Raw genomic sequence first — 22,499 nt, forward strand, 5'->3', positions numbered from 1 at the left:
CCCAGTACCTCCCAGTAGCCCCCCAGTACCTCCCAGTAGCCCCCAGTACTCCCAGTGCCTCCCAGTAGCCCCCCAGTGCCTCCCAGTAGCCCCCATCCCCCTTTGACTTGTCCCTCCCAGGGTCCCCAGTAATGCCCAGTCTCCCCCTGCTTCCTCCCAGTACCTCCCAGTAGCCCCCCAGTACCTCCCAGTAGCCCCCAGTACTCCCAGTGCCTCCCAGTAGCCCCCCAGTGCCTCCCAGTAGCCCCCATCCCCCTTTGACTTGTCCCTCCCAGGGCCCCCCAGTTCCCCTCGCTTCCTCCCAGTGCTCCCAGTAGCCCCCAGTACCTCCCAGTAGCCCCCCAGTACCTCCCAGTAGCCCCCCCAGTGCCTCCCAGTAGCCCCCAGTTCCCCCTCACTCCTCCCCCTCCCGCTCCAGCCTCGCCGCTGCGTGGGCGGGGCCTCCTCGGGTGGGCGGGGCTTCGCTGCAGCATGGGCGGAGCCTCGGCGCTCCTGGTAGGCGGGGCCTCTTCACCAGGTGGGCGGAGCCCCGGCGCGCTAGAGGCGGGGCCTCCCCGCTAGGTGGGCGGAGCTTCAGAACGCGTAGAGGCGGGGCTCCCCACCGCGGGGGGCGGTGCGTTCCCGCCGCGCAGTGGGCGGGGCTTTCCCTCAGAGTGGGCGGGGCTTCCCCTCAGAGCGGGCGTTCCTCCCTCGCAGGGGGCGGGGCTTCCCCTCAGAGTGGGCGTGCCCTCCCCTCAGAGGGGGCGTTCCTCCCTCGCAGGGGGCGGGGCTTCCCCTCAGGGTGGGCGTGCCCTCCCGCGGAGTGGGCGTGCCCTCCCCTCAGAGCGGGCGTTCCTCCCTCGCAGTGGGCGGGGCTTCCCCTCAGAGTGGGCGTGCCCTCCCCTCAGAGGGGGCGTTCCTCCCTCGCAGGGGGCGGGGCTTCCCTCAGGGTGGGCGTGGCCTCGCCGCGCCTGCGCACAGCGGCGGGCGCAGCGGCAGTGGCGGGATGCGGCAGCCGCCGCTCCGCTCTCTCAGGCCGGCGGCGGCGGCTGTCGGTGTCTCCCGACTTTTCCGGCGATTATCGCGATGGGTTGGCAAGCAGAACGCGACAAAGTGGTGATCAACGTGGGGGGAGTACGGCACGAAACCTACCGCAGCACCCTGCAGACCCTCCCCGGGACCCGCCTGGCCGGCCTGGCCGAGCCGGGAGCCGCCCGCCCGGTTCGACTACGACCCCTCAGCGGGGGAATTTTTTTTCGATCGTCATCCCGCCGTTTTCGCTTACGTCCTTAATTATTACCGAACCGGGAAATTACATTGCCCGGCTGATGTTTGCGGGCCGCTTTTTGAGGAAGAGTTAGCTTTTTGGGGAATCGATGAGACGGATGTAGAGGCCTGCTGCTGGATGAATTACCGGCAGCACCGGGACGCCGAGGAGGGCCCTGGATAGCTTCGAAAGCCCCGAAGGGCCGAGGCCTCCGGAGCCGGCCGAGCCAAGAGGTTGTGCCTGGAGGAGGGGAGGCCGGCGGGCTGGTGGAGGAGAGTGGAGGCCGAAGCTCTGGGCTCTGTTTGAGGATCCTTATTCGTCGAGGATGGCTAGGGTGAGGGGGTTTGGGGGGGTTGGGGGTGTCTGAGGGGGTTTGGGGGCTCTGAGGGGGTTTAGGGTCTCTCTGAGGGGATCTAGAGGGTCTCTGAGGGGGTTTAGGGGACCTGTGAGGGGGTTTAGGGGTCTCTGAAGGGGCCTGGGGGGTCTCTGAGGGGGGTTAGGGGTCTCTGAAGGGGTCTGAGGGATCTGTGAGGGGTTTAGGGTCTCTCTGAGGGGGTTTAGGGGGTCTGTGAGGGGGTTTAGGGGTCTCTGAAGGGGCCTGGGGGGTCTCTGAGGGGGGTTAGGGGTCCTCTGAAGGGTCTGAGGGATCTGTGAGGGGGTTTAGGGTCTCTCTGAGGGGGTTTAGGGGGTCTGTGAGGGGGTTTGGGCGTCTTGTGAGGGGTTTGGGGGGTCTCTGAAGGGGCCTGGGGATCTGTGAGGGGGTTTAGGGGGTCTCTGAGGGGGTTTAGGGGGTCTCTGAGGGGGTTTGGGGGACTCTGAGGGGGGTTTAGGGGGTCTCTGAGGGGGTTTGGGGGATCTGTGAGGGGGTTTGGAGTGTCTGGGGGGTTTACAGGGGCTCTGCAGGGGTTTAGGGGTCTCTAAAGGGGTCTGGGGATCTGTGAGGGGGTTAGAGGGTCTCTGAGGGGCTTTAGGAAGACTCTGAGGGGTCTGGGGGGTCTCTGAGGGGGGTTAGGGGTCTCTGAAGGGGTCTTGGGGATCTGTGAGGGGGTTTAGAGTCTCTCTGAGGGGTTTAGGGGATCTGTGAGGGGGTTAGGGGTCTCTGAGGGGGTTTAGGAAGACTCTGAGGGGGTCTGGGGGGTCTCTGAAGGGGTCTGAGGGATCTGTGAGGGGGATTAGGGGGTGTCTGGGGGGGTTTAGGGGTCTTTGAAGGGGTCTGGGGAATCTGTGAGGGGGTTTGGGGGTGTCTGGGGGGTTTAAGGGGTCTCTGAGGGGCTTTAGGGGACTCTGAGGGGGTCTGGGGGGTCTCTGAGGAGGTTGAGTGGGGCTCTGGGGGGCTTAAAGAGTCTCTGAGGGGGTTTAGGGGGCTGTGAGGGGGTTTAGGGAGTTTGGGGTGTCTGAGGGGGTTGAGGGGGGCTCTTAGGGGTTTAGGGCATCTCTGAAGGGGTCTGGAGGATCTGTGAGGGGTTTTAGGGGGTGTCTGAGGGGGTTGAGGCAGGCTCTGGGGGGCTTAAAGAGTCTCCGAGGGGGTCTAGAGGGTGTCCGAGGGGGTTTGAGGGGTCTGTGAGGGAGTTTAGGGGGTCTGTGATGGGGCTCTGAGGGGAATTAGGGGGCTCTGAGGGGGTCTTGGGGGGCTGGAGGGGGATTAGGGGTCTCTGAAGGGATGGGGGGGACTTGAGGGGGGTCAGAGGAGTCTCTGAAGGGATGGGGAGCTCTTAGGGGAGGCTGTGAGGGGGTCTTGGGGTGTCTGAGGGGGTTGGGGGGGTCTGGGCAGGTTATAGGGTCTGTGAGGGGGGTTGGGGGGTCTCTGAAGGGGGTTGGGGGGTCTGTGAGGGGGACGAGGGGGACTGTGAGGAGTTTATGGGGTCTTGGAGGGTGCTTGGGGGGCTCTGAGGGGGTCTTGGGGGCCTGTGAGGGGGTTTAGGGGGCTGTGAGGGGGTCTGGGGGTGTCTGAGGGTCTCTGAGGGGGGTTAGGGGGTGTCTGGGGGGATTTAGGGGGGTCTGTGGAGGCTCTGAGAGGATCTTGGGGGGCTCTGAGGGAGTCTGGGGCTCTGAGAGGGACTTAGGGAGCTCTGAGGGGGGTTAGGGGGTCTTGGGGGAGAGCTTGGGGGGCTCTGAGGGGGTTTAGGGGTGTCTGGGGGGAGTTAGGGGGCCTCTGAGGGAGCTGTGAGAGGATCTTGGGGGCCTGTGAGGGGACGGGGGGGTCTGAGGGGGTCTCTGAGGGGATTTATAGGGTCTGGGGGGGGTCTTGGGGGGCTCTGAGGGTGTTTATGGGGCCTTGGGGGGCTCTGAGATGATTTGGAGGGGGCCTGGGGGGGTTTAGGGGGGCTCTGAGGGGGGGGTGGGGGGGCTGTGAGGGGCTGGGGGGGTCTTGAGGGGCACTGGTGGGGGGGGACTTAGGGGCGTGTGAGGTGATGGGGGGGGCCCTTGGGGGGTTTTGGGGGGCCCTGAGAGGAGTTCGAGGGGCATCGAGTGGATGGGGGGGGGCTCGGGGCGGGGGGTCTTGGGGGGTACAAAGGGGCTGGGGGGGCTCGGGGACACTGCGGGACTGTTTGGGGGGGCCATGAGTGGAGGGGGGGGGCACTGGGGACACTGCGGGGGCCCTGAGGGGACCGGGGACACTGCGGGGGGGGGGGGGGGGGTGTCCATGAGGGGACATCGTGGGGGGGGCACAGGGGGTGACGGGGGGACATGGGGCCGTGTGGGGCCGGAGGAGGGGAGGCTGTGTCCCCCCCTCAATGTCCCCTGTCCCCCCTCAATGTCCCCTGTGTCCGTCCCCCCCCCACAGTGTCCCCTGTCCCCCCCCGCTGCAGGCGCTGGCCCCGATCCTGCCGCAGCGGGGCCGGGGGGGGGTGCGGGGGGGGAGCAGGGACCGCACTGCGGTGCCCCCCTCCCCCCCCCGCTGTGTCCTACATCCCCTCCCCCTCCCCCCCCCCGTCCCCCTCCCTCCGTGTCACCCCCCCCCGCGTGGCCTACATCCCCCCCCGTGTCCCCACCCCCCCCCAGCCTGGCCTACATCCCCCCCCCCATCCCGTCCCCTGTGTCCCCCCGTCCCCTCCCCCCGTGTCCCCAACCCCCCCCAGCCTGGCCTACATCCCCTCCCCCCCCCGTGTCCCTGTGAGCCCCCCATGTCCCCAAATCCCACCCCCCCCTGCCTGCCCTACATATTGTGTCCCCCCCCATCCCCTGTGTCCTGTCCGTGTCCCCCCCCCCTCCCAGCCCCGGTGTCCCCTCATGTCCCCAACCCCCCCCAGCCTGGCCTATATCCCCCCCACCCCCGCCTATATCCCCCCCCCCCCATGTCCCCTGTGTCCCCCCCATGTCCCCAGCCCCCCCAGACTGACCTATGTCCCCCCCCGTGTCCCCTCTGTGCCCCCCCCACGTCCCCAGCCCCCCCCAGACTGACCTATGTGCGTCCCCCCCGATGTCCCCAACCCCCCCATGTCCCCAACCCCCCCCAGACTGACCTATGTCCCCCCCCATGTCCCCTGTGTCCCCCCCATGTCCCCAACCCCCCCCAGACTGACCTATGTGTGTCCCCCCCGATGTCCCCAACCCCCCCCAGACTGACCTATGTCCCCCCCATGTCCCCTGTGTCCCCCCCATGTCCCCAACCCCCCCCAGACTGACCTGTGTGTGTCCCCCCCGATGTCCCCAGCCCCCCCAGACTGACCTGTGTCCCCCCCCGTGTCCCCTCTGTGTCCCCCCCACATCCCCAGCCCCCCCCAGACTGACCTATGTGCGTCCCCCCCGATGTCCCCAACCCCCCCATGTCCCCAACCCCCCCCAGACTGACCTATGTCCCCCCCCATGTCCCCTGTGTCCCCCCCATGTCCCCAACCCCCCCCAGACTGACCTATGTGTGTCCCCCCCGATGTCCCCAACCCCCCCAGACTGACCTATGTCCCCCCCATGTCCCCTGTGTCCCCCCCATGTCCCCAACCCCCCCCAGACTGACCTATGTGTGTCCCCCCCGATGTCCCCAACACCCCCATGTCCCCAACCCCCCCCAGACTGACCTATGTCCCCCCCATGTCCCCTGTGTCCCCCCCATGTCCCCAACCCCCCCCAGACTGACCTGTGTGTGTCCCCCCCGATGTCCCCAGCCCCCCCAGACTGACCTGTGTCCCCCCCCGTGTCCCCTCTGTGTCCCCCCCACATCCCCAGCCCCCCCCAGACTGACCTATGTGCGTCCCCCCGATGTCCCAAACCCCCCCATGTCCCCAACCCCCCCAGACTGACCTATGTCCCCCCCATGTCCCCTGTGTCCCCCCCATGTCCCCAACCCCCCCCAGACTGACCTATGTCCCCCCCATGTCCCCTGTGTCCCCCCCCTGATGTCCCCAAACCCCCTCAGACTGACCTATGTGTGTCCCCCCCCCGATGTCCCCAACCCCCCCAGCCTGGCCTATGTCCCCAAAGCCCCCCCGGCCTGATCTGTGTCCCTCCCTGTCCCCCCCCATGTCCCTGTCCCCCCCCGATGTCCCCACCCCCCCCAGCCTGTCCTATGTCCCCCCCCCCCCAGGTGTCCCCAACCCCCCCCATGTCCCTGTGTCCCCCCCCAGTGTCCCCATACCCCCAGGAGGGGGGGGGGGGGGGGGTCGGCAGCCCGGATGCCTGCGTCCCCTATATGACTCTATAGGGGCTGGGTGGTTTTGGGGGGGGTCGGCAGCCCGGATGCCTGCGTCCCCTATATGAGTCTATAGGGGCTGGGTGGTTTTGGGGGGGGGTCGGGTGCCAGGACACGGGTCCCCTACATGAGTCTATAGGGGCTGGGTGTACTGGGGGGGTCAGGAGCCCACCCGGATGCCTGAGTCCCCTATATGAGTCTATAGGGGGTCAGGAGCCCGGACGCCTGCGTCCCCTATATGAGTCTATAGGAGCTGGGTGTACCGGGGGGGTCAGGAGCCCGGACGCCTGGGTCCCCTATATGAGTCTATAGGAGCTGGGTGTATTGGGGGGGTCAGGAGCCTGGACGCCTGGGTCCCCTATATGAATCTATAGGAGCTGGGTGTATTGGGGGGGTCAGGAGCCCGGACGCCTGGGTCCCCTATATGAGTCTATAGGGGCTAAGTGTATTGGGGGGGGGGTCAGGAGCCTGGACGCCTGGGTCCCCTATATGAGTCTATAGGAGCTGGGTGTATTGGGGGGGTCAGGAGCCTGGACGCCTGGGTCCCCTATATGAGTCTATAGGAGCTGGGTGTACTGGGGGGGTCAGGAGCCCGGACGCCTGCGTCCCCTATATGAGTCTATAGGGGCTGAGTGTTTTTCGGGGGGGTCAGGAGCCTGGACACCAGGGTCCCCTATATGAGTCTATAGGGGCTGGGTGTATTGGGGGGGTCAGGTGCCAGGACACCAGGGTCCCCTATATGAGTCTATAGGGGCTGGGTGGTTCTGGGGGGGGTCAGGAGCCCGGACACCAGGGTCCCCTATATGAGTCTATAGGGGCTGGGTGTTTTTGGGGGTCGGCAGCCCAGACGCCTGGGTCCCCTATATGAGTCTATAGGGGCTGGGTGTTTTTGGGAGGGGGGTCAGGAGCCTGGACACCTGGGTCCCCTATATGAGTCTATAGGGGCTGGGTGGTTCTGGGGGGGGTCAGGAGCCCGGACTCCTGCGCCCCCACCTCTCACCCCTCTCCCCCCCTCCCCCCCCCCCCCCCCCCCAGTACGTGGCCTTCGCCTCCCTCTTCTTCATCCTCATCTCCATCACCACCTTCTGCCTGGAGACGCACGAAGCCTTCAACCGGGTGATCAACAAGACGGAGACGGTGACGACGGGCAACGGGACGGGGACGCAGGTGGCGGTGGAGGTGGAGACCGAACCCTTCCTCACCTACGTGGAGGGCACCTGCGTCGTCTGGTTCACCTTCGAGTTCCTCATGAGGGTCAGTTTTTGTCCGGATAAACGAGATTTCGTGAAGAGCAGCTTGAACATCATCGACTTCGTGGCCATCTTGCCCTTCTACCTGGAGGTAGGCTTGCGGGGGCTCTCCTCCAAAGCCGCCAAAGACGTTTTGGGCTTCTTGAGGGTCGTTCGCTTCGTCCGAATCCTTCGAATCTTCAAATTAACCCGCCATTTTGTCGGTTTGAGGGTTTTAGGTCACACCTTACGAGCCAGCACTAACGAATTCCTCCTCCTCGTTATCTTCTTGGCCTTGGGGGTCCTGATTTTCGCCACCATGATTTATTACGCCGAGCGGATCGGCGCCGACCCCGACGACGTGACGGGAAGCCGTCACACTTATTTTAAAAACATCCCCATCGGTTTTTGGTGGGCGGTGGTGACGATGACGACCTTGGGGTACGGGGACATGTACCCCATGACGTGGTCGGGGATGTTGGTGGGGGCTCTTTGCGCCTTGGCGGGGGTCCTCACCATCGCCATGCCCGTCCCCGTCATCGTTAACAACTTCGGCATGTACTACTCGTTAGCCATGGCTAAGCAGAAATTACCCAAAAAGAAAAACAAACATATTCCGCGACCCCCCCAACCCGGATCGCCAGGATACGGCCCCCCCGTCGCACCCCAAAATCCACCCGGCAGCCCCCGCCCCCCCCGGAGACCCCCGGCCTGTCCCTTGGCTCAGGAGGAGGTGGTGGAGATCAACCGGGCTGGTGAGCGGCACCCCGAAACGGGGGGGGCGGGGGGGTATTTTTGGGGGGTAGGGGGTATTTTTGGGGAGGTGGGGTGTATTTTGGGGGGTAGGGTGTATTTTGGGGGCGTTGGGTCGTTGTATTTTGGGGGGTAGAGGTGTATTTTGGGGGGGGTTGGGTGTATTTTGGGGGTCGGGTGGGTGTATTTTGGGGGTAGGGTGGGTGTATTTTGGGGGTTGGGTTGTATTTTGGGGCGTAGGGTTGTATTTTGGGGATAGGGTCGGGTGTATTTTGGGGGTAGGGTGGGTGTATTTTGGGGCGTAGGGTTGTATTTTGGGGGTAGGGTGGGTGTATTTTGGGGCGTAGGGTTGTATTTTGGGGATAGGGTCGGGTGTATTTTGGGGGTAGGGTCGGGTGTGTTTTGGGGGTTGGGTTGTATTTTGGGGCGTAGGGTGTATTTTGGGGGGTAAGGGGTATTTTGGGTGCATTGGGTCGTTGTATTTTGGGGGGGTAGAGGTGTATTTTGGGGGGGTCGGGTGTATTTTGGGGGGTAGGGTATATTTTGGGGAGGTGGGGTGTATTTTGGGGCATTGGGTTGTATTTTGGGGGTTAGGGGTGTATTTTTGGGGGGTAGGGGTGTATTTTGGGGGTTAGGGGTGTATTTTGGGGGTTAGGGGTGTATTTTGGGGAGGTCAGGTGTATTTTGGGGGGTAGGGGTGTATTTTTTGGGCGTAGGAGTTATGTTTTGGGGGTTAGGGGTGTATTTGGGGCTAGGGTTGGTGTATTTAGGGGGGTAGGGGTGTATTTTGGGGGTAGGGTCGGGTGTATTTTGGGGGGTCGGGTGTATTTTGGGGGTAGGGGTGTATTTTGGGGGTAGGGTTGGTGTATTTTGGAGGGTAGGGTGTATTTTGGGGAGGTCAGGTGTATTTTAGGGGGTAGGGGTGTATTTTGGGGGGTCGGGGTGTATTTTGGGGGGTAGGGTTGGTGTATTTTAGGGGGGTAGGGGTGTATTTTGGGGAGGTCAGGTGTATTTTGGGGTTGGGGTGTATTTTTGGGGGGTAGGAGTTATGTTTTGGGGGGTAGGGGTGCGTTTTGGGGGGTCGGAGTGTATTTTGGGGGCGGGATTAGTGTATTTTGGGGGTAGGGTCATGGTATTTTGGGGGGGGGGGGCGGGTGTATTTTGGGGGGAGGTTTATTTCGGGGGGGATGTTGGTGTCATTTGGGGGGGGGGTGTATTTTAGGGGGGCTAAATATGAGGCACCCCAAAACCGAGAGGGGGGGTTGTCAGCCCCTTACGGGGGGGCACCCAGCCGCGGGGTCCCCGTGTGTGGGTGCCCCCCCCCCCCGACACGGGGTGACGTTGTGTGTGTGTGTGTGTGTCCCCCCCGCGCAGAGGCTCGCCCCAACGGGGAAGCGGGGCGCGCGGCGCTGGCGCAGGAGGACTGCCCCCCCATCGACCAGCCCCTGTCCCCCGAAGAACGAGGGGGGCCCCCCGCGACGGCGGCGGCGGCGGCGGGGGGAGGCGGCGGAGGAGGGGGAGGGGGCCGCGAACGCTGCGGCCGCGATCGAGCCTGTTTCCTGCTGGGCCCCGACTACGCGCCCCCCCCCGAGGGGCCTCTCCGGAAAGGTGGGTGCTGCGAAACGCCCCCCCCCCCAAAAATGGGCACCCACCCACCCCCACCCTCCATAACCCTGGGGTCCCTGCAGCCCCCCCACAGGCACCCACAGACCCCCCAGGGCACCCCACCTCCCCCCCGGGGTCCCCAAACCCCCCCATGTCCCCCCTTGGGGTCCCCCACAGCCCCCCCAGGGCACCCCAAAACCCCCTGGAGTCCCCACAGCCCCCCCAGGGCACCCACAGACCCCCCTTGTTCCCCCTGGGGGCACCCACAGACACACACCCCCCCCCCCCCAGGGCACCCCACCTCCCCCCTGGGGTCCCCAAACCCCCCCATGTCCCCCCCTGGGGTCCCCACAGCCCCCCCCAGGGCACCCATAGACCCCCATGGTCCCCCCTGGGGGCACCCACAGACCCCCCCTGGGGTCCCCACAGCCCCCCCAGGGCTCCCTGCCCCCCCCCCCATGTCCCCCCGCCCCCCCCCCCCCCCCGCATGCCCTCCCCCCTCCCCGGGTCCCTCCCAGTCTCCGCCGTGGGAGCAGGTGGGTGCTCACCCCTCCCCCAAACTGGGAGAACTGGGAAAAGTGGGGGGGGGGCACGGCTTGCACAGACCCCCTGGCGCTGGGGGGCTCTGGGTGCTCCTTGCACACGCGCGTGCAAGCAGCGGGGCTGGCTGGGGGCGGGGGGGGGGTCCCCAACCCCCTGCGGGGGTCCCTGTCCCTGTGCGAGGTCCCCGTGCGAGGGTCCCCGTCCCCACAGGGGGTCCCTGTCCCCACAGGGGGTCCCCGTCCCCGTGCGAGGGTCCCCGTCCCCACAGGGGGTCCCCGTCCCCATGCGAGGTCCCCATCCCCGCAGGGGGTCCCTGTGCGGGGGTCCCTGTCCCCAGGGTGACCCTGTCCCCATACGAGGGTCCCCTGTCCCCGTACGAGGGTCCCTGTCCCCAGGGTGACCCCGTCCCCGTACGAGGGTCCCCTGTCCCCGTACGAGGGTCCCTGTCCCCAGGGTGACCCCGTCCCCGTACGAGGGTCCCCTGTCCCCGTACGAGGGTCCCTGTCCCCAGGGTGACCCTGTCCCAATACGAGGGTCCCCTGTCCCCGTACGAGGGTCCCTGTCACCAGGGTGACCCCGTCCCCGTACGAGGGTCCCCTGTCCCCGTACGAGGGTCCCTGTCCCCAGGGTGACCCTGTCCCAATACGAGGGTCCCCTGTCCCCGTACGAGGGTCCCTGTCACCAGGGTGACCCCGTCCCCGTGCCAGGTCCCTGTACGAGGGTCCCTGTCCCTATGGAGGGTCCCCTGTCCCCGTACGAGGGTCCCTGTCCCCAGGGTGACCGTGTCCCCGTGCCACGTCCCCGTACAAGGGTCCCCTGTCCCCGTACGAGGGTCCCCATCCTGGGGGTGACCCCGTCCCCGTGCCACGTCCCCGTACAAGGGTCCCCTGTCCCCGTACGAGGGTCCCCATCCCGGGGGTGACCCCGTCCCCGTGCCAGGTCCCTGTGTGAGCGTCCCCCGTCCCCGTATGAGGGTCCCTGTCCCTGCAGGGGGTCCCTGTAGGAGGGTCCCCGTCCCCCTGGGGTGACCCTGTCCCGGTGTCATGTCCCCATGGAGGGTCCCCCGTCCCCGTACGAGGGTCCCTGTCACCAGGGTGACCCCGTCCCCGTGCCACGTCCCCGTACAAGGGTCCCCTGTCCCCGTACGAGGGTCCCCATCCCGGGGGTGACCCCGTCCCCGTGCCAGGTCCCTGTGTGAGCGTCCCCCGTCCCCGTATGAGGGTCCCTGTCCCCGCAGGGGGTCCCTGTAGGAGGGTCCCCGTCCCCCTGGGGTGACCCTGTCCCGGTGTCATGTCTCCATGGAGGGTCCCCCGTCCCCGTACGAGGGTCCCTGTCACCAGGGTGACCCCGTCCCCGTGCCACGGCCCCATGGAGGGTCCCCTGTCCCCATACGAGCGTCCCCATTCCAGGGTGACCCCGTCCCCATGGGAGGGTCCCTGTGTGAGGGTCCCTGTCCCCATACGAGGGTCCCCATCCCCCCGTGGTGACCCTGTCCCCATGCCAGGTCCCCGTACAAGGGTCCCCTGTCCCCATACGAGGGTCCCCATCCCGGGGGTGACCCCGTCCCCATGCCAGGTCCCCATCCAAGGGTCCCAGTCCCCCCTGGGGTGACCCTGTCCCCGTACGAGGGTCCCCTGTCCCTGTCCGAGGGTTCCTGTCCCCCCAGGGTGACCCTGACCCCATGTGAATGAGGGTCCCTGTCCCCGTCCGAGGGTCCCCATCCTGAGGGTGTCCCCGTCCCCATGCTGGGTCCCCGTCCGAGGGTCCCCTGTCCCTGTCCGAGGGTCCCCTGTCCCCGTCCGAGGGTCCCCATCCTGAGGGTGTCCCCGTCCCCATGCTGGGTCCCCGTGCGAGGGTCCCCCGTCCCCGTCCGAGGGTCCCCGTCCCTGTGCGAGGGTCCCCGTCCGAGGGTCCCCCGTCCCCGTGCGAGGGTCCCCTGTCCCCGTCCGAGGGTCCCCGTCCCGGGGGTGACCCTGTCCAAGGGTCCCCGTCCCTGTGCGAGGGTCCCCTGTCCCTGTCCGAGGGTCCCCATCCTGAGGGTGTCCCTGTCCGAGGGTCCCCGTCCCCCTCCGAGGGTCCCCGTCCCTGTGCGAGGGTCCCCGTCCCGGGGGTGACCCTGTCCCTGTCCCCTTTCCTCCCCAGCGCTCGTCACCGCCTGAGACCTCAGACGGCGCCGCAGGTCAGCTGGGAGGGGCGGGGGCCCCCATGACCACGCCCCCATGACCACGCCCCCCCACGACCACGCCCCCACGACCACGCCCTTGCTTGGCCACGCCCACTTCGCACAGCCTGCGCATGCGCATTCCCCCCATGCATGCTGCTTACAGCCCCCCCCCCCCCCCCCATTTCCCCCCCTTTTTGCACCCCCAATCCCCCCTGGGGGGGTCCCCATCCCTTGGGGGGGGGTCCCCATCCCTTGGGGCGTGTCCCAAATTTCAAGGGGGGGTCCCAAATTCCTGGGGGGGGGGGGGCATCACCTGGGGGGCTCCCAAATTTTGGGGGTGGGGGTCCCCATCTCTTGGGGGGGGTCCCCAACTCCTGTGAGGTTCCCAAATTCCTTGGGGGGGGGGGTCCCAAATTCCTGGGGGGATCCCCCATGTCTTGGGGGGGGAGGGTCCCAAATTCCTATGGGGAGGGGTCCCCATCTTCTGGGGGGGTCCCCAAATCCGAGGGGGGGGGGTGTCTCCATCTCCTGGGGGGTCCCCAACATCAATGGGGGGGGTCCCTAATTCCTGGGGGGGGGGGTTCCCTATTTCTTGGCGGGGGGGGTGGGGGTTGGGGGGTGTTGGGGGGTCCCCGGGGGGGGTTGGGGGTACTGACCCCCCCCCAATTCTCTGTCTCCCCCCCAAAGGCTACGAGAAGTCGCGGAGCCTCAACAGCATCACGGGGGTGCGGGTGGCGCCCGCCGCCCCCCCCCTTCGGCTCCCCCGGCCCCCCCCCGCCGCCCCCGCTCCCCCATCCCCCTCCATCCTCTGACGGGGGAGGGGGGGCACACGGGGGACCACCCCCCCCCCGCACCCCCTTTTCCTGCCCCCCCCCCCCCAGTGGGGATTTGGGCAGAAAAGGGGGTGAAACAGTTAAAAATTATCAGTGGCAATGGGGGGGGGCTTCAAAATGGCGTCTGTGGGGACACCCCCCCCAAATGGGGGGGTGGGGTCCCCCTCAAAGACTGTGAAGGGGGTGATGGGGACCCCCCTCCCCCCCCAATTTGGGTCCCTCCCCCACCCCCTTCTTTGGGGGGGGGTGGGGTGTCCCTGTCCCATCCCCCCACCCCACCGTGATCACTCAGGACTCGGGGAGCCCCCTCCCCTCCCCCAACCGTGTCGTGTGTGTGTCCCCCCCCCTTGTCCCCTCCCCCCCCATTTGTCCCCTTGTGTCCCTCAATGCCCCGTGCCCCTCCCCCTCGTCCCCCCCTCCCCCCCACCCCGGGCTCCCCCCCTCCCCCACAAGCAATAACCGGAGCCGCCGGACCCCCCCCGCCCCCGATGGCGGAGGAGGAGCGTGGAGGTAGGGGCCACCCGCGGGCGTCCCCTCGGTCCCCCCCAGCATGGCGGCACCGGCACCCCGGGGTGGGGGGGGGTGAGGAGCGGGGGGGGCCTGGCCCCCACTGCGAGGCCAGGCTGCGTTTCCATAGCAACGGGACTAGGCCTGGGCCCACTGCGAGGCCAGGCTGCGTTTCCGTAGCAACGGGACTAGGCCTGGCCCCACTGCGAGGCCAGGCTGCGTTTCCGTAGCAACGGGACTAGGCCTGGCCCCACTGCGAGGCTGGGCTGTGTTTCCATAGCAACGGGACTAGGCCTGACCCCACTGCGAGGCCAGGCTGCGTTTCCATAGCAACGGGACTAGGCCTGGGCCCACTGCGAGGCCAGGCTGCGTTTCCATAGCAACGGGACTAGGCCAGGCTGTGTTTCCACAGTGATGGGATAAGGCCTGGGCCCCACTGCAAGGCCAGGCTGCGTTTCCATAGCAACAGGACTAGGCCTGGCCATACTGCAAGGCCAGGCTGTGTTTCCATAGCAACGGGACTAGGCCAGGCTGCGTTTCCATAGCAACAGGACTAGGCCTGGGCCCACTGCGAGGCCAGGCTGCACTTCCATAGCGACGGGACCAGGCCAGGCTGTGTTTCCATAGCAACAGGACTAGGCCTGGCCCCACTGCAAGGCCAGGCTGCGTTGCCATAGCAACGGGACTAGGCCAGGCAGCGTTTCCATAGCGACGGGACTAGGCCGGAGCCCCTACTGCAAAGCCAGGCTGCATTTCCATGGCAATGGAACTAGGCCGGAGCCCCCACTGCGAGGCCAGGCTGTGTTTCCATAGCAACGGGACTAGGCCAGGCAGCGTTTCCATAGCGATGGGACTAGGCCGGAGCCCCTACTGCAAGGCCAGGCTGCGTTTCCATGGCAATGGAACTAGGCCGGAGCCCCCACTGCGAGGCCAGGCTGCGTTTCCATGGTAACAGGCCCAGGCCTGACCCCCCGCCATGGGCCCTGCCCCCACTGGGGGGGGCCGGGACCCCCCCACAGCCGCCCCTCCCCCCCCGGGGGGGTGGCAGTTTGGGGGTGGGGGTGGGGCCGCCCCATTTCCGAGCCAGCATGTCTGCATGTCCGTCCTGCCGATATTTATCGTTATATGCAAAAAAAACCCCCACCCCCCCCTTAATTAACCCAATTAATCAACCCCCAATGATTGGGGGCCCCCCCCGGCGCTGCAGCCCACGGGCTGGGCCCCTCCCCCCCCCATTGCCCTCCCTCCCCCCCCCCACCGGTGCGGCGGGGAGCCTTATGCAACGACTCCTATGCAAATGAGATGCTAATGAGGACTAATTGCTCCCTGCCCGCTCCCCCTCCCCCCCCCCCCCCCAATTCGCTGCATGTTTGGGGGGGGCCCTGTCGCCTCGTGCTTTTTTTGGGGGGGGGGGGGGTGTCTCCAGCCCCTCCCCCCCCCGGGCTGCGCTGTAATGAGCTCCCCTCCCCCCCCTTAATTACTATTTATTAACACCTCATGAATAATTCATGATCCCGCCCCCTCCCCCTCCCGGGATTGGTGCAATTCCCTTCCCCTCCCCCCCTTTATCTCTGGGGTTGGTTTGGGGGGGGGGAGGGGCGCGCCCCCCCATTTTGGGGGGGGCTCTGACTCAGGAAGGGGGGGGAGGGGCTGTGCCAAAACTGGGGGGGCCCCCCCGGGGGGGGGGGGGAGGGGCGGGGGCCCGCGGGGGGGGGGGGGGCGGGGGGGGAGGGGCTCAGAGCTATTTTTTCACGCGGGGTCTTTGAGGGAGGAACTGGATGAGCTGCGACAATAAAAGTGACCAAAAACCGTGAAAAGTGGCCTCAAAATGGCGGGGGGGGGGAGGGGCCCCAGTACGTGGTGACCCAGCACCACCACCAGTAACCCCCAGTAACAACCAGTAACCTCTGGTAACCCCCCAGTAACCCCCAGTAACAACCAGTAACCTCTGGTAACCCCCCAGTAATAACCAGTAAGCCCCAGTAACCTCCCAGTAAGCCCCAGTAACCTCTGGTAACCCCAATAACCTCCGGTAACCCCCAGGAACCTCCAGGAACCTCCCAGTAACAACCAGTAAGCCCCAGTAACCCCCAGTAACCCTAATAACCCCCAGTAACCCCAATAACCTCGAGTAACCCCCAGGAACCTCCCAGTAACAACCAGTAAGCCCCAGTAACCTCGAGTAACCCCAGTAACCTCCAGTAACCCCCAGGAACCACCCAGTAAGCACCAGTAAGCCCCAGTAACCTCTAGTAACCCCAGGAACCTCCAGTAACCTCCCAGTAACAACCAGTAAGCCCCAGTAACCTCTAGTAACCCCAATAACCTGCAGTAACTCCCAGGAACCTCCCAGTGCCCCCCAGTCCCTCCCAGTCCCTCCCAGTGCCCCCCAGTCCCTCCCAGTACCCCCCAGTCCCTCCCAGTGCCCCCCAGTCCCTCCCAGTCCCTCCCAGTGCCCCCCAGTCCCTCCCAGTAAGCCCCAGTCCCTCCCAGTAAGCCGCAGTCCCTCCCAGTGCCCCCCAGTCCCTCCCAGTAAGCCCCAGTCCCTCCCAGTGCCCCCCAGTCCCTCCCAGTAAGCCCCAGTCCCTCCCAGTGCCCCTCCTGGCCCAGGCCGCCGTTGGGAGCAGGAATAGAAAAGCTCTTTATTCTGGAGACGCCAGAGCTGGGACGGGGACACGGGGACACGGGGACACGGGGACACGGGGGGGGGGACGGGTGTTGGGGACACGGGGGGTGACAGGGACACGGGGGGTGACAGGGACACGGGGGGGCGGGGGGACATGGGGGTGCTGGGGGGATGTGGGGGGTGACAAGGACACAGGGTGACAGGGTGGTGGTGGGACATGGGGGTGACAGGGAGACATGGGGGGGTGACAGGGACATGGGGGTGACAGGAGGACACAGGGACATGGGGGTGACAGGGACATGGGGTGACAGGGAGACATGGGGGGTGACAGGGACATGGGGGTGACAGGAGGACACAGGGACATGGCAGGGTGACAGGGACATGGGGGGGTGACACAGGGACATGGGGAGTGACAGGGAGACATGGGGGGGTGACAGGGACATGGGGGGTGATGGGGACGTGGGGGTGACAGGGACCTGTAGGGGTGGCGGGGGGACATGGGGACACATGGCGGGGGATGGGGGATTCAGGGGTGACAGGGACACATGGGGTGGTGGGGACATGGGTGACAGTGACACGGGGTGACGGGGACATAGGGACACATGGGGTGACGGGGGGACATAGGAGGGGGGGGTGACAGGGACACAGGGGACAGGAGAGTGACAAGGACTCAGGGACGTGGGGGGTGACAGGGTGGTGGGGACACGGGGGTGACAGGGACACGGGTGACAGGGACATGGGGGTGACAGGGACACGGGTGACAGGGACGTGGGGGGTGACAGGGACGTGGGGGGTGACAGGGACACGGGTGACAGGGACACGGGTGACAAGAGGGTGACAGGGACTCAGGGACGTGGGGGGTGACAGGGACACGGGGGTGACAGGGACACGGGGGTGACGGGGCGGGGGGGCACAGGGGACGCGGGATCACAGTCGCGGTGGCGCGGTGGCTGCGGTGTCACAGTGGCCGCGGTGGCCTCGGTGGCCGTGGTCACTCACAGTTTTGTCTCTCCCCCTCCCCCTCCCCCCTCCCCCTCCCCCTCCCCCCCCGCAAAAATTGTCCGGGTTTAATTAAAAACTCGTCAGGGCGCAGGGCGGCGGGGGAGGGGCCGGCCACCCCGGGGACACGGGGACGATGGGTGCCAGCCCATCCCCCCGGCACTGGGCGGGGGACAGCGGTGTCCCCAACACCCGGCACTGCGTCACCCCCCCGTGTCCTCGGTGTCACCTCGGTGTCACCTGGGGGGGGAGGTGACGCAGCGTTGTCCTCCGGGGGTTGTTGGGGGGTCACAGTGTCACCCTCGGGGACCGGGTGTGTCCTCCGTGGCGGTGGTGTCACCCGCGGGGACATGGTGTCACCCATGGGGACGTGGTGTTGCCCGCGGGGATGTGGGGTCACCCGCGGGGACAGGCGGTGGTGTCACCCATGGGGACGTGGTGTCACCCACGGGGATGTGGTGTCACCCATGGGGACAGGCGGTGGTGTCACCCATGGGGACGTGGTGTCACCCGCAGGGACAGGCGGTGGTGTCACCCATGGGGACATGGTGTCACCCGCGGGGATGTGGTGTCACCCGCAGGGACAGGCGGTGGTGTCACCCATGGGGACATGGTGTCACCCACGGGGACATTGTGTCACCCATGGGGACATGGTGTCACCCATGGGGACAGGCGGTGGTGTCACCCATGGGGACATGGTGTCACCCGCGGGGATGTGGTGTCACCCGCAGGGACAGGCGGTGGTGTCACCCATGGGGACATGGTGTCACCCACGGGGACATTGTGTCACCCATGGGGACGTGGTGTCACCCATGGGGACAGGCGGTGGTGTCACCCATGGGGACATGGTGTCACCCACGGGGACATTGTGTCACCCATGGGGACGTGGTGTCACCCATGGGGACAGGCGGTGGTGTCACCCATGGGGACATGCTGTCACCCGTGGGGATGTGGTGTCACCCGCAGGGACAGGCGGTGGTGTCACCCATGGGGACGTGGTGTCACCCGCGGGGACAGGCGGTGGTGTCACCCATGGGGACGTGGTGTCACCCATGGGGACATGGTGTCACCCGCGGGGACAGGCGGTGGTGTCACCCATGGGGACGTGGTGTCACTGGTGGGGACCGGGAACCGCAGCGTTGTCCCCTGGGGCGGTGCTGGTGGCCGCGGTGTCACCCTCGGGGACGGGGACACCCGGCGCTGTCCCCTGGGGCTGCGGTGGCGGCTGCGGTGTCACCCCCCAGGGACGGGGTGACCCGGCCCCGTGTCCGTGGTGGCACTTTGGGGATGAGGGGACAAACCGTGTCCTGGGTGGGGACCTGGCCTCGTCCTCGCCGGTGTCACCCGGGTGCCACAAGAAGCTGTGGTGGCCTGTCCTTGTTGTCACTGGTGTCACCTCGGGTGTCACCAGTAGCTGTTCTTGTCCTTGCCGGTGTCACCGCGAGACTGTGGGGACCCGTCCTCGCCGGTGTCACCATGGCTGCCAGGAGCTGTCCTCCTCAGCGGTGTCACCCTGGGTGCCACAGGGACCCGTCCTTGTCCCTGGTGTCACCCGGGCGCCACGATGCCTCTCGTCCTCACCAACGGCACCGCGGGTGGCACGAGGACCCGTCCTCATCCGCGCCGGTGGCACCGCGGGCGTTGTGGGGACCTGTCCTTGTCCTCCCTGATGTCACCGCGGGTGCCACAAGCCCTCGTCCCCGCTGGTGTCACCCCATGGGCCAGGGGGACCTGTCATCCTCACCGGTGTCACCGCGGGTGCCACGAGTCCTTGTCCCCGCCGGTGTCACCGCAGGTGCCACAAGCACTCGTCTTTGTCCTCGCCGGTGTCACCGTGGCTGCCACAAGTCTTTGTCCTCACTGGTGTCACCCAGGTGCCACAAGTCCTTGTCCTTGACGGTGTCACCGCAGGTGCCACAAGCACTCGCCCTCGTCCCCACCGGTGTCACCCCATGGGCCAGGGGGACCTGTCCTCGTCCTCCCCGGTGTCACCGCGGGTGCCACCAGCTACCTGTCCTGCTCAGCGGTGTCACCCCATGGGCCAGGGGGACCTGTCCTCGTCCTCCCCGGTGTCACCCAGGTGCCACAACTCCTCGTCCTCACTGGTGTCACCGCAGGTGCCACAAGTCCTCATCCTCATCCCTGCTGGTGTCACCGCGGGTGCCACAAGTCCTCGTCCCCGCCGGTGTCACCGTGAGTGCCACAAGTCCTCGTCCTCACCGGTGTCACCGTGAGTGCCACAAGCATTCATCCTTGTCCCCGCCGGTGTCACCCCATGGGCCACAGGAACCTGTCCGCATCCTCCCCGGTGTCACCGCAGGTGCCACAACTCCTCGTCCTCGCTGGTGTCACCGCGGCGGCCACAACTCCTCGTCCCCGCCGGCGTCACCGCAGTGGCCACAACTCCTCATCCTCCCCGGTGTCACCGCGGTGGCCACAACTCCTCGTCCTCCCCGGTGTCACCGCAGGTGCCACAACTCCTCGTCCCCGCCGGTGTCACCGCGGTGGCCACAACTCCTCGTCCTCCCCGGTGTCACCGCGGTGGCCACAGCTCCTCGTCCCCGCCGGTGTCACCGTGGCGGCCACAACTCCTCGTCCTCGCTGGTGTCACCGCAGGTGCCACAAGTCCTCGTCCTCCCCGGTGTCACCGCAGGTGCCACAACTCCTCGTCCCCGACGGTGTCACCGCGGTGGCCACAACTCCTCGTCCTCCCCGGTGTCACCGCAGGTGCCACAACTCCTCGTCCCCGACGGTGTCACCGCGGTGGCCACAACTCCTCGTCCCCGCCGGCGTCACCGCAGTGGCCACAACTCCTCATCCTCCCCGGTGTCACCGCGGTGGCCACAACTCCTCGTCCTCGCCGGTGTCACCGCAGTGGCCACAACTCCTCGTCCTCCCCGGTGTCACTGCAGTGGCCACAACTCCTCGTCCTCCCCGGTGTCACCGCGGTGGCCACAACTCCTCGTCCCCGCCAGTGTCACCGCGGTGGCCACAACTCCTCGTCCCCGCCGGTGTCACCGCGGTGGCCACAGCTCCTCGTCCCCGCCAGTGTCACCGCGGTGGCCACAACTCCTCGTCCTCCCCGGTGTCACCGCGGTGGCCACAACTCCTCGTCCCCGCCAGTGTCACCGCGGTGGCCACAACTCCTCGTCCCCGCCGGTGTCACCGCGGTGGCCACAACTCCTCGTCCTCGCCGGTGTCACCGCGGCGGCCACAGCTCCTCGTCCCCGCCGGTGTCACCGCGGTGGCCACAGCTCCTCGTCCCCGCCAGTGTCACCGCGGTGGCCACAACTCCTCGTCCTCCCCGGTGTCACCGCGGGTGCCACAACTCCTCGTCCCCGCCGGTGTCACCGCGGTGGCCACAGCTCCTCGTCCCCGCCGGTGTCACCGCAGGTGCCACAACTCCTCGTCCTCCCCGGTGTCACCGCGGTGGCCACAGCTCCTCGTCCCCGCCGGTGTCACCGCGGTGGCCACAACTCCTCGTCCTCCCCGGTGTCACCGCGGTGGCCACAACTCCTCGTCCTCCCCGGTGTCACCGCGGGTGCCACAACTCCTCGTCCCCGCCGGTGTCACCGCGGTGGCCACAACTCCTCGTCCTCCCCGGTGTCACCGCGGTGGCCACAGCTCCTCGTCCCCGCCGGTGTCACCGCAGTGGCCACAACTCCTCGTCCCCGCCGGTGTCACCGCGGTGGCCACAACTCCTCGTCCTCCCCGGTGTCACCGCGGTGGCCACAGCTCCTCGTCCCCACCGGCGTCACCGCGGTGGCCACAACTCCTCGTCCTCCCCGGTGTCACCGCGGTGGCCACAACTCCTCGTCCTCCCTGGTGTCACCGCGGGTGCCACAACTCCTCGTCCTCCCCGGTGTCACCGCGGGTGCCACAACTCCTCATCCTCGCCGGTGTCACCGCAGGTGCCACAAGTCCTCGTCCTCCCCGGTGTCACCGTGGTGGCCACAACTCCTCGTCCCCACCGGCGTCACCGCGGTGGCCACAACTCCTCGTCCTCGCCGGTGTCACCGCGGTGGCCACAACTCCTCGTCCCCGCCGGTGTCACCGCGGGTGCCACAACTCCTCGTCCTCCCCGGTGTCACCGCGGTGGCCACAACTCCTCGTCCTCCCCGGTGTCACCGCGGGTGCCACAACTCCTCGTCCTCCCCGGCGTCACCGCAGTGGCCACAACTCCTCGTCCTCGCTGGTGTCACCGCGGTGGCCACAACTCCTCGTCCTCCCTAGTGTCACCGCGGCGGCCACAGCTCCTCGTCCCCGACGGTGTCACCGCGGGTGCCACAACTCCTCGTCCCCGCCGGTGTCACCGCGGTGGCCACAACTCCTCGTCCTCCCCGGTGTCACCGCAGTGGCCACAACTCCTCGTCCCCGCCGGTGTCACCGCGGGTGCCACCAGCACTCGCCCCCGCCGGTGTCACCCCACGGGCGGGGGTCCCCCGGCTGCCGCCGCCCCGCGGGGTGCGGGGGTCCCCGTGCCCCCCCCCTCCCCCCCCCCGTCATACCTCCGACTCCAGGCTGGAGAAGTGGGCGGAGCCTCGCCGCGCCCCCAGCGCCTCCGCCCCGCCCCGCCCCCCGCAGCCGTGGTGGGGGGAGGGGGGCCGAGGGGGGGGGGGGCCCCCCCCCACCCCCAGGGCCCCCCCCAGCCCCCGCCTCCCTCCCCAGGCGCTCAGATCCTCCAGGCTGCGGGAGGCCGGGGGGGGGCGGCGGGCGGCGCAGGGGGGGCCGTGACGGCGGGGAGGGGGGGGGACCCCCCAAAACCCCCCCCAGGGGCCCCCCCAAAGCGAGCAGCTCGGGGGGGGCCCCCAATGCGTCCCCCCTTCCCAATCCCGCAGCCGCTCGGCCGAGCAACTGCGGCAGCGGGGGGGCGGGGGGGGGAAGCCGGGGGGGGTCCCCAAAATCTCCAGGCTCCCCCAAGCCCCCCCGTAGCCCCCCCCGCCCCCCCAGGGTCCCCCCCAGTTTTTCGGCCGACCAGCAGCGCCCCGGGGGGGGGGCCCCGCTCCCTCCCCGGGAGGGTGCAGAAATAGGGGGGGGTGGGGGGGGGGCGGGGGCGGGGGGGCGCACCAGCAGGGGGGGGGCAGGGTGGGGGGGGGGCGGGGGGTTGGGGGGGGGCCCCGGGGGGGGGGTCGCACCCTTCCGACTCCGAATCGGAGAGTTCGGGGTAGAGGGGAGGCGGGGGGGGAGGGGCGACGAAAGCGGGGTGCCCCCGGCAGAGGTGGGGGCGGGGAGGGGGGGGGGTGGGGGTGGGGGCGGAGGAGGGGTTGCGTTTCGGGGTCCCCTCCCCCCCCCCGGGGGGGGCGGCGGCTCCGTTCGCGGGGGGGGGCGGCGAGGGGGGGGGGGCTGCGCTCGTCCTCGTAGGCCAAG

The 22,499-nt window shown here is 67.7% G+C and overlaps 2 protein-coding genes across 2 annotated transcripts in view; one reads left to right on the forward strand and one right to left on the reverse strand.

The window, feature by feature from the left end:
* Window positions 1-978: 978 nt before the first annotated feature.
* On the forward strand, window positions 979-12,979 carry LOC309603891 (voltage-gated potassium channel KCNC1-like; the record flags this gene model as incomplete). Its single annotated transcript, XM_082338775.1, is given in 8 exon segments — window positions 979-1,194; window positions 1,196-1,417; window positions 1,419-1,446; window positions 1,449-1,528; window positions 1,530-1,580; window positions 6,909-7,857; window positions 9,230-9,463; window positions 12,855-12,979. Coding segments are annotated over 8 exon segments (1,818 nt in total). The 5' UTR covers window positions 979-1,065.
* A 2,277-nt stretch (window positions 12,980-15,256) lies between these two features.
* LOC309603885 (glutamate receptor ionotropic, NMDA 2D-like) overlaps window positions 15,257-22,499 on the reverse strand; it is a gene marked incomplete at both ends in the record, with an annotated part of 26,209 nt that continues 18,966 nt past the window's right edge. Inside the window, 1 exon segment of the mRNA XM_082338770.1 lies at window positions 15,257-15,290. Within this exon segment, the coding sequence (XP_082194896.1) occupies window positions 15,257-15,290 (34 nt within the window).

The sequence above is a fragment of the Platalea leucorodia genome (assembly GCF_965183815.1).
Source record: "Platalea leucorodia genome assembly, contig: HAP1_HAP1_SCAFFOLD_232, whole genome shotgun sequence".
In the NCBI taxonomy this organism is placed as follows: Eukaryota; Metazoa; Chordata; class Aves; order Pelecaniformes; family Threskiornithidae; genus Platalea; species Platalea leucorodia.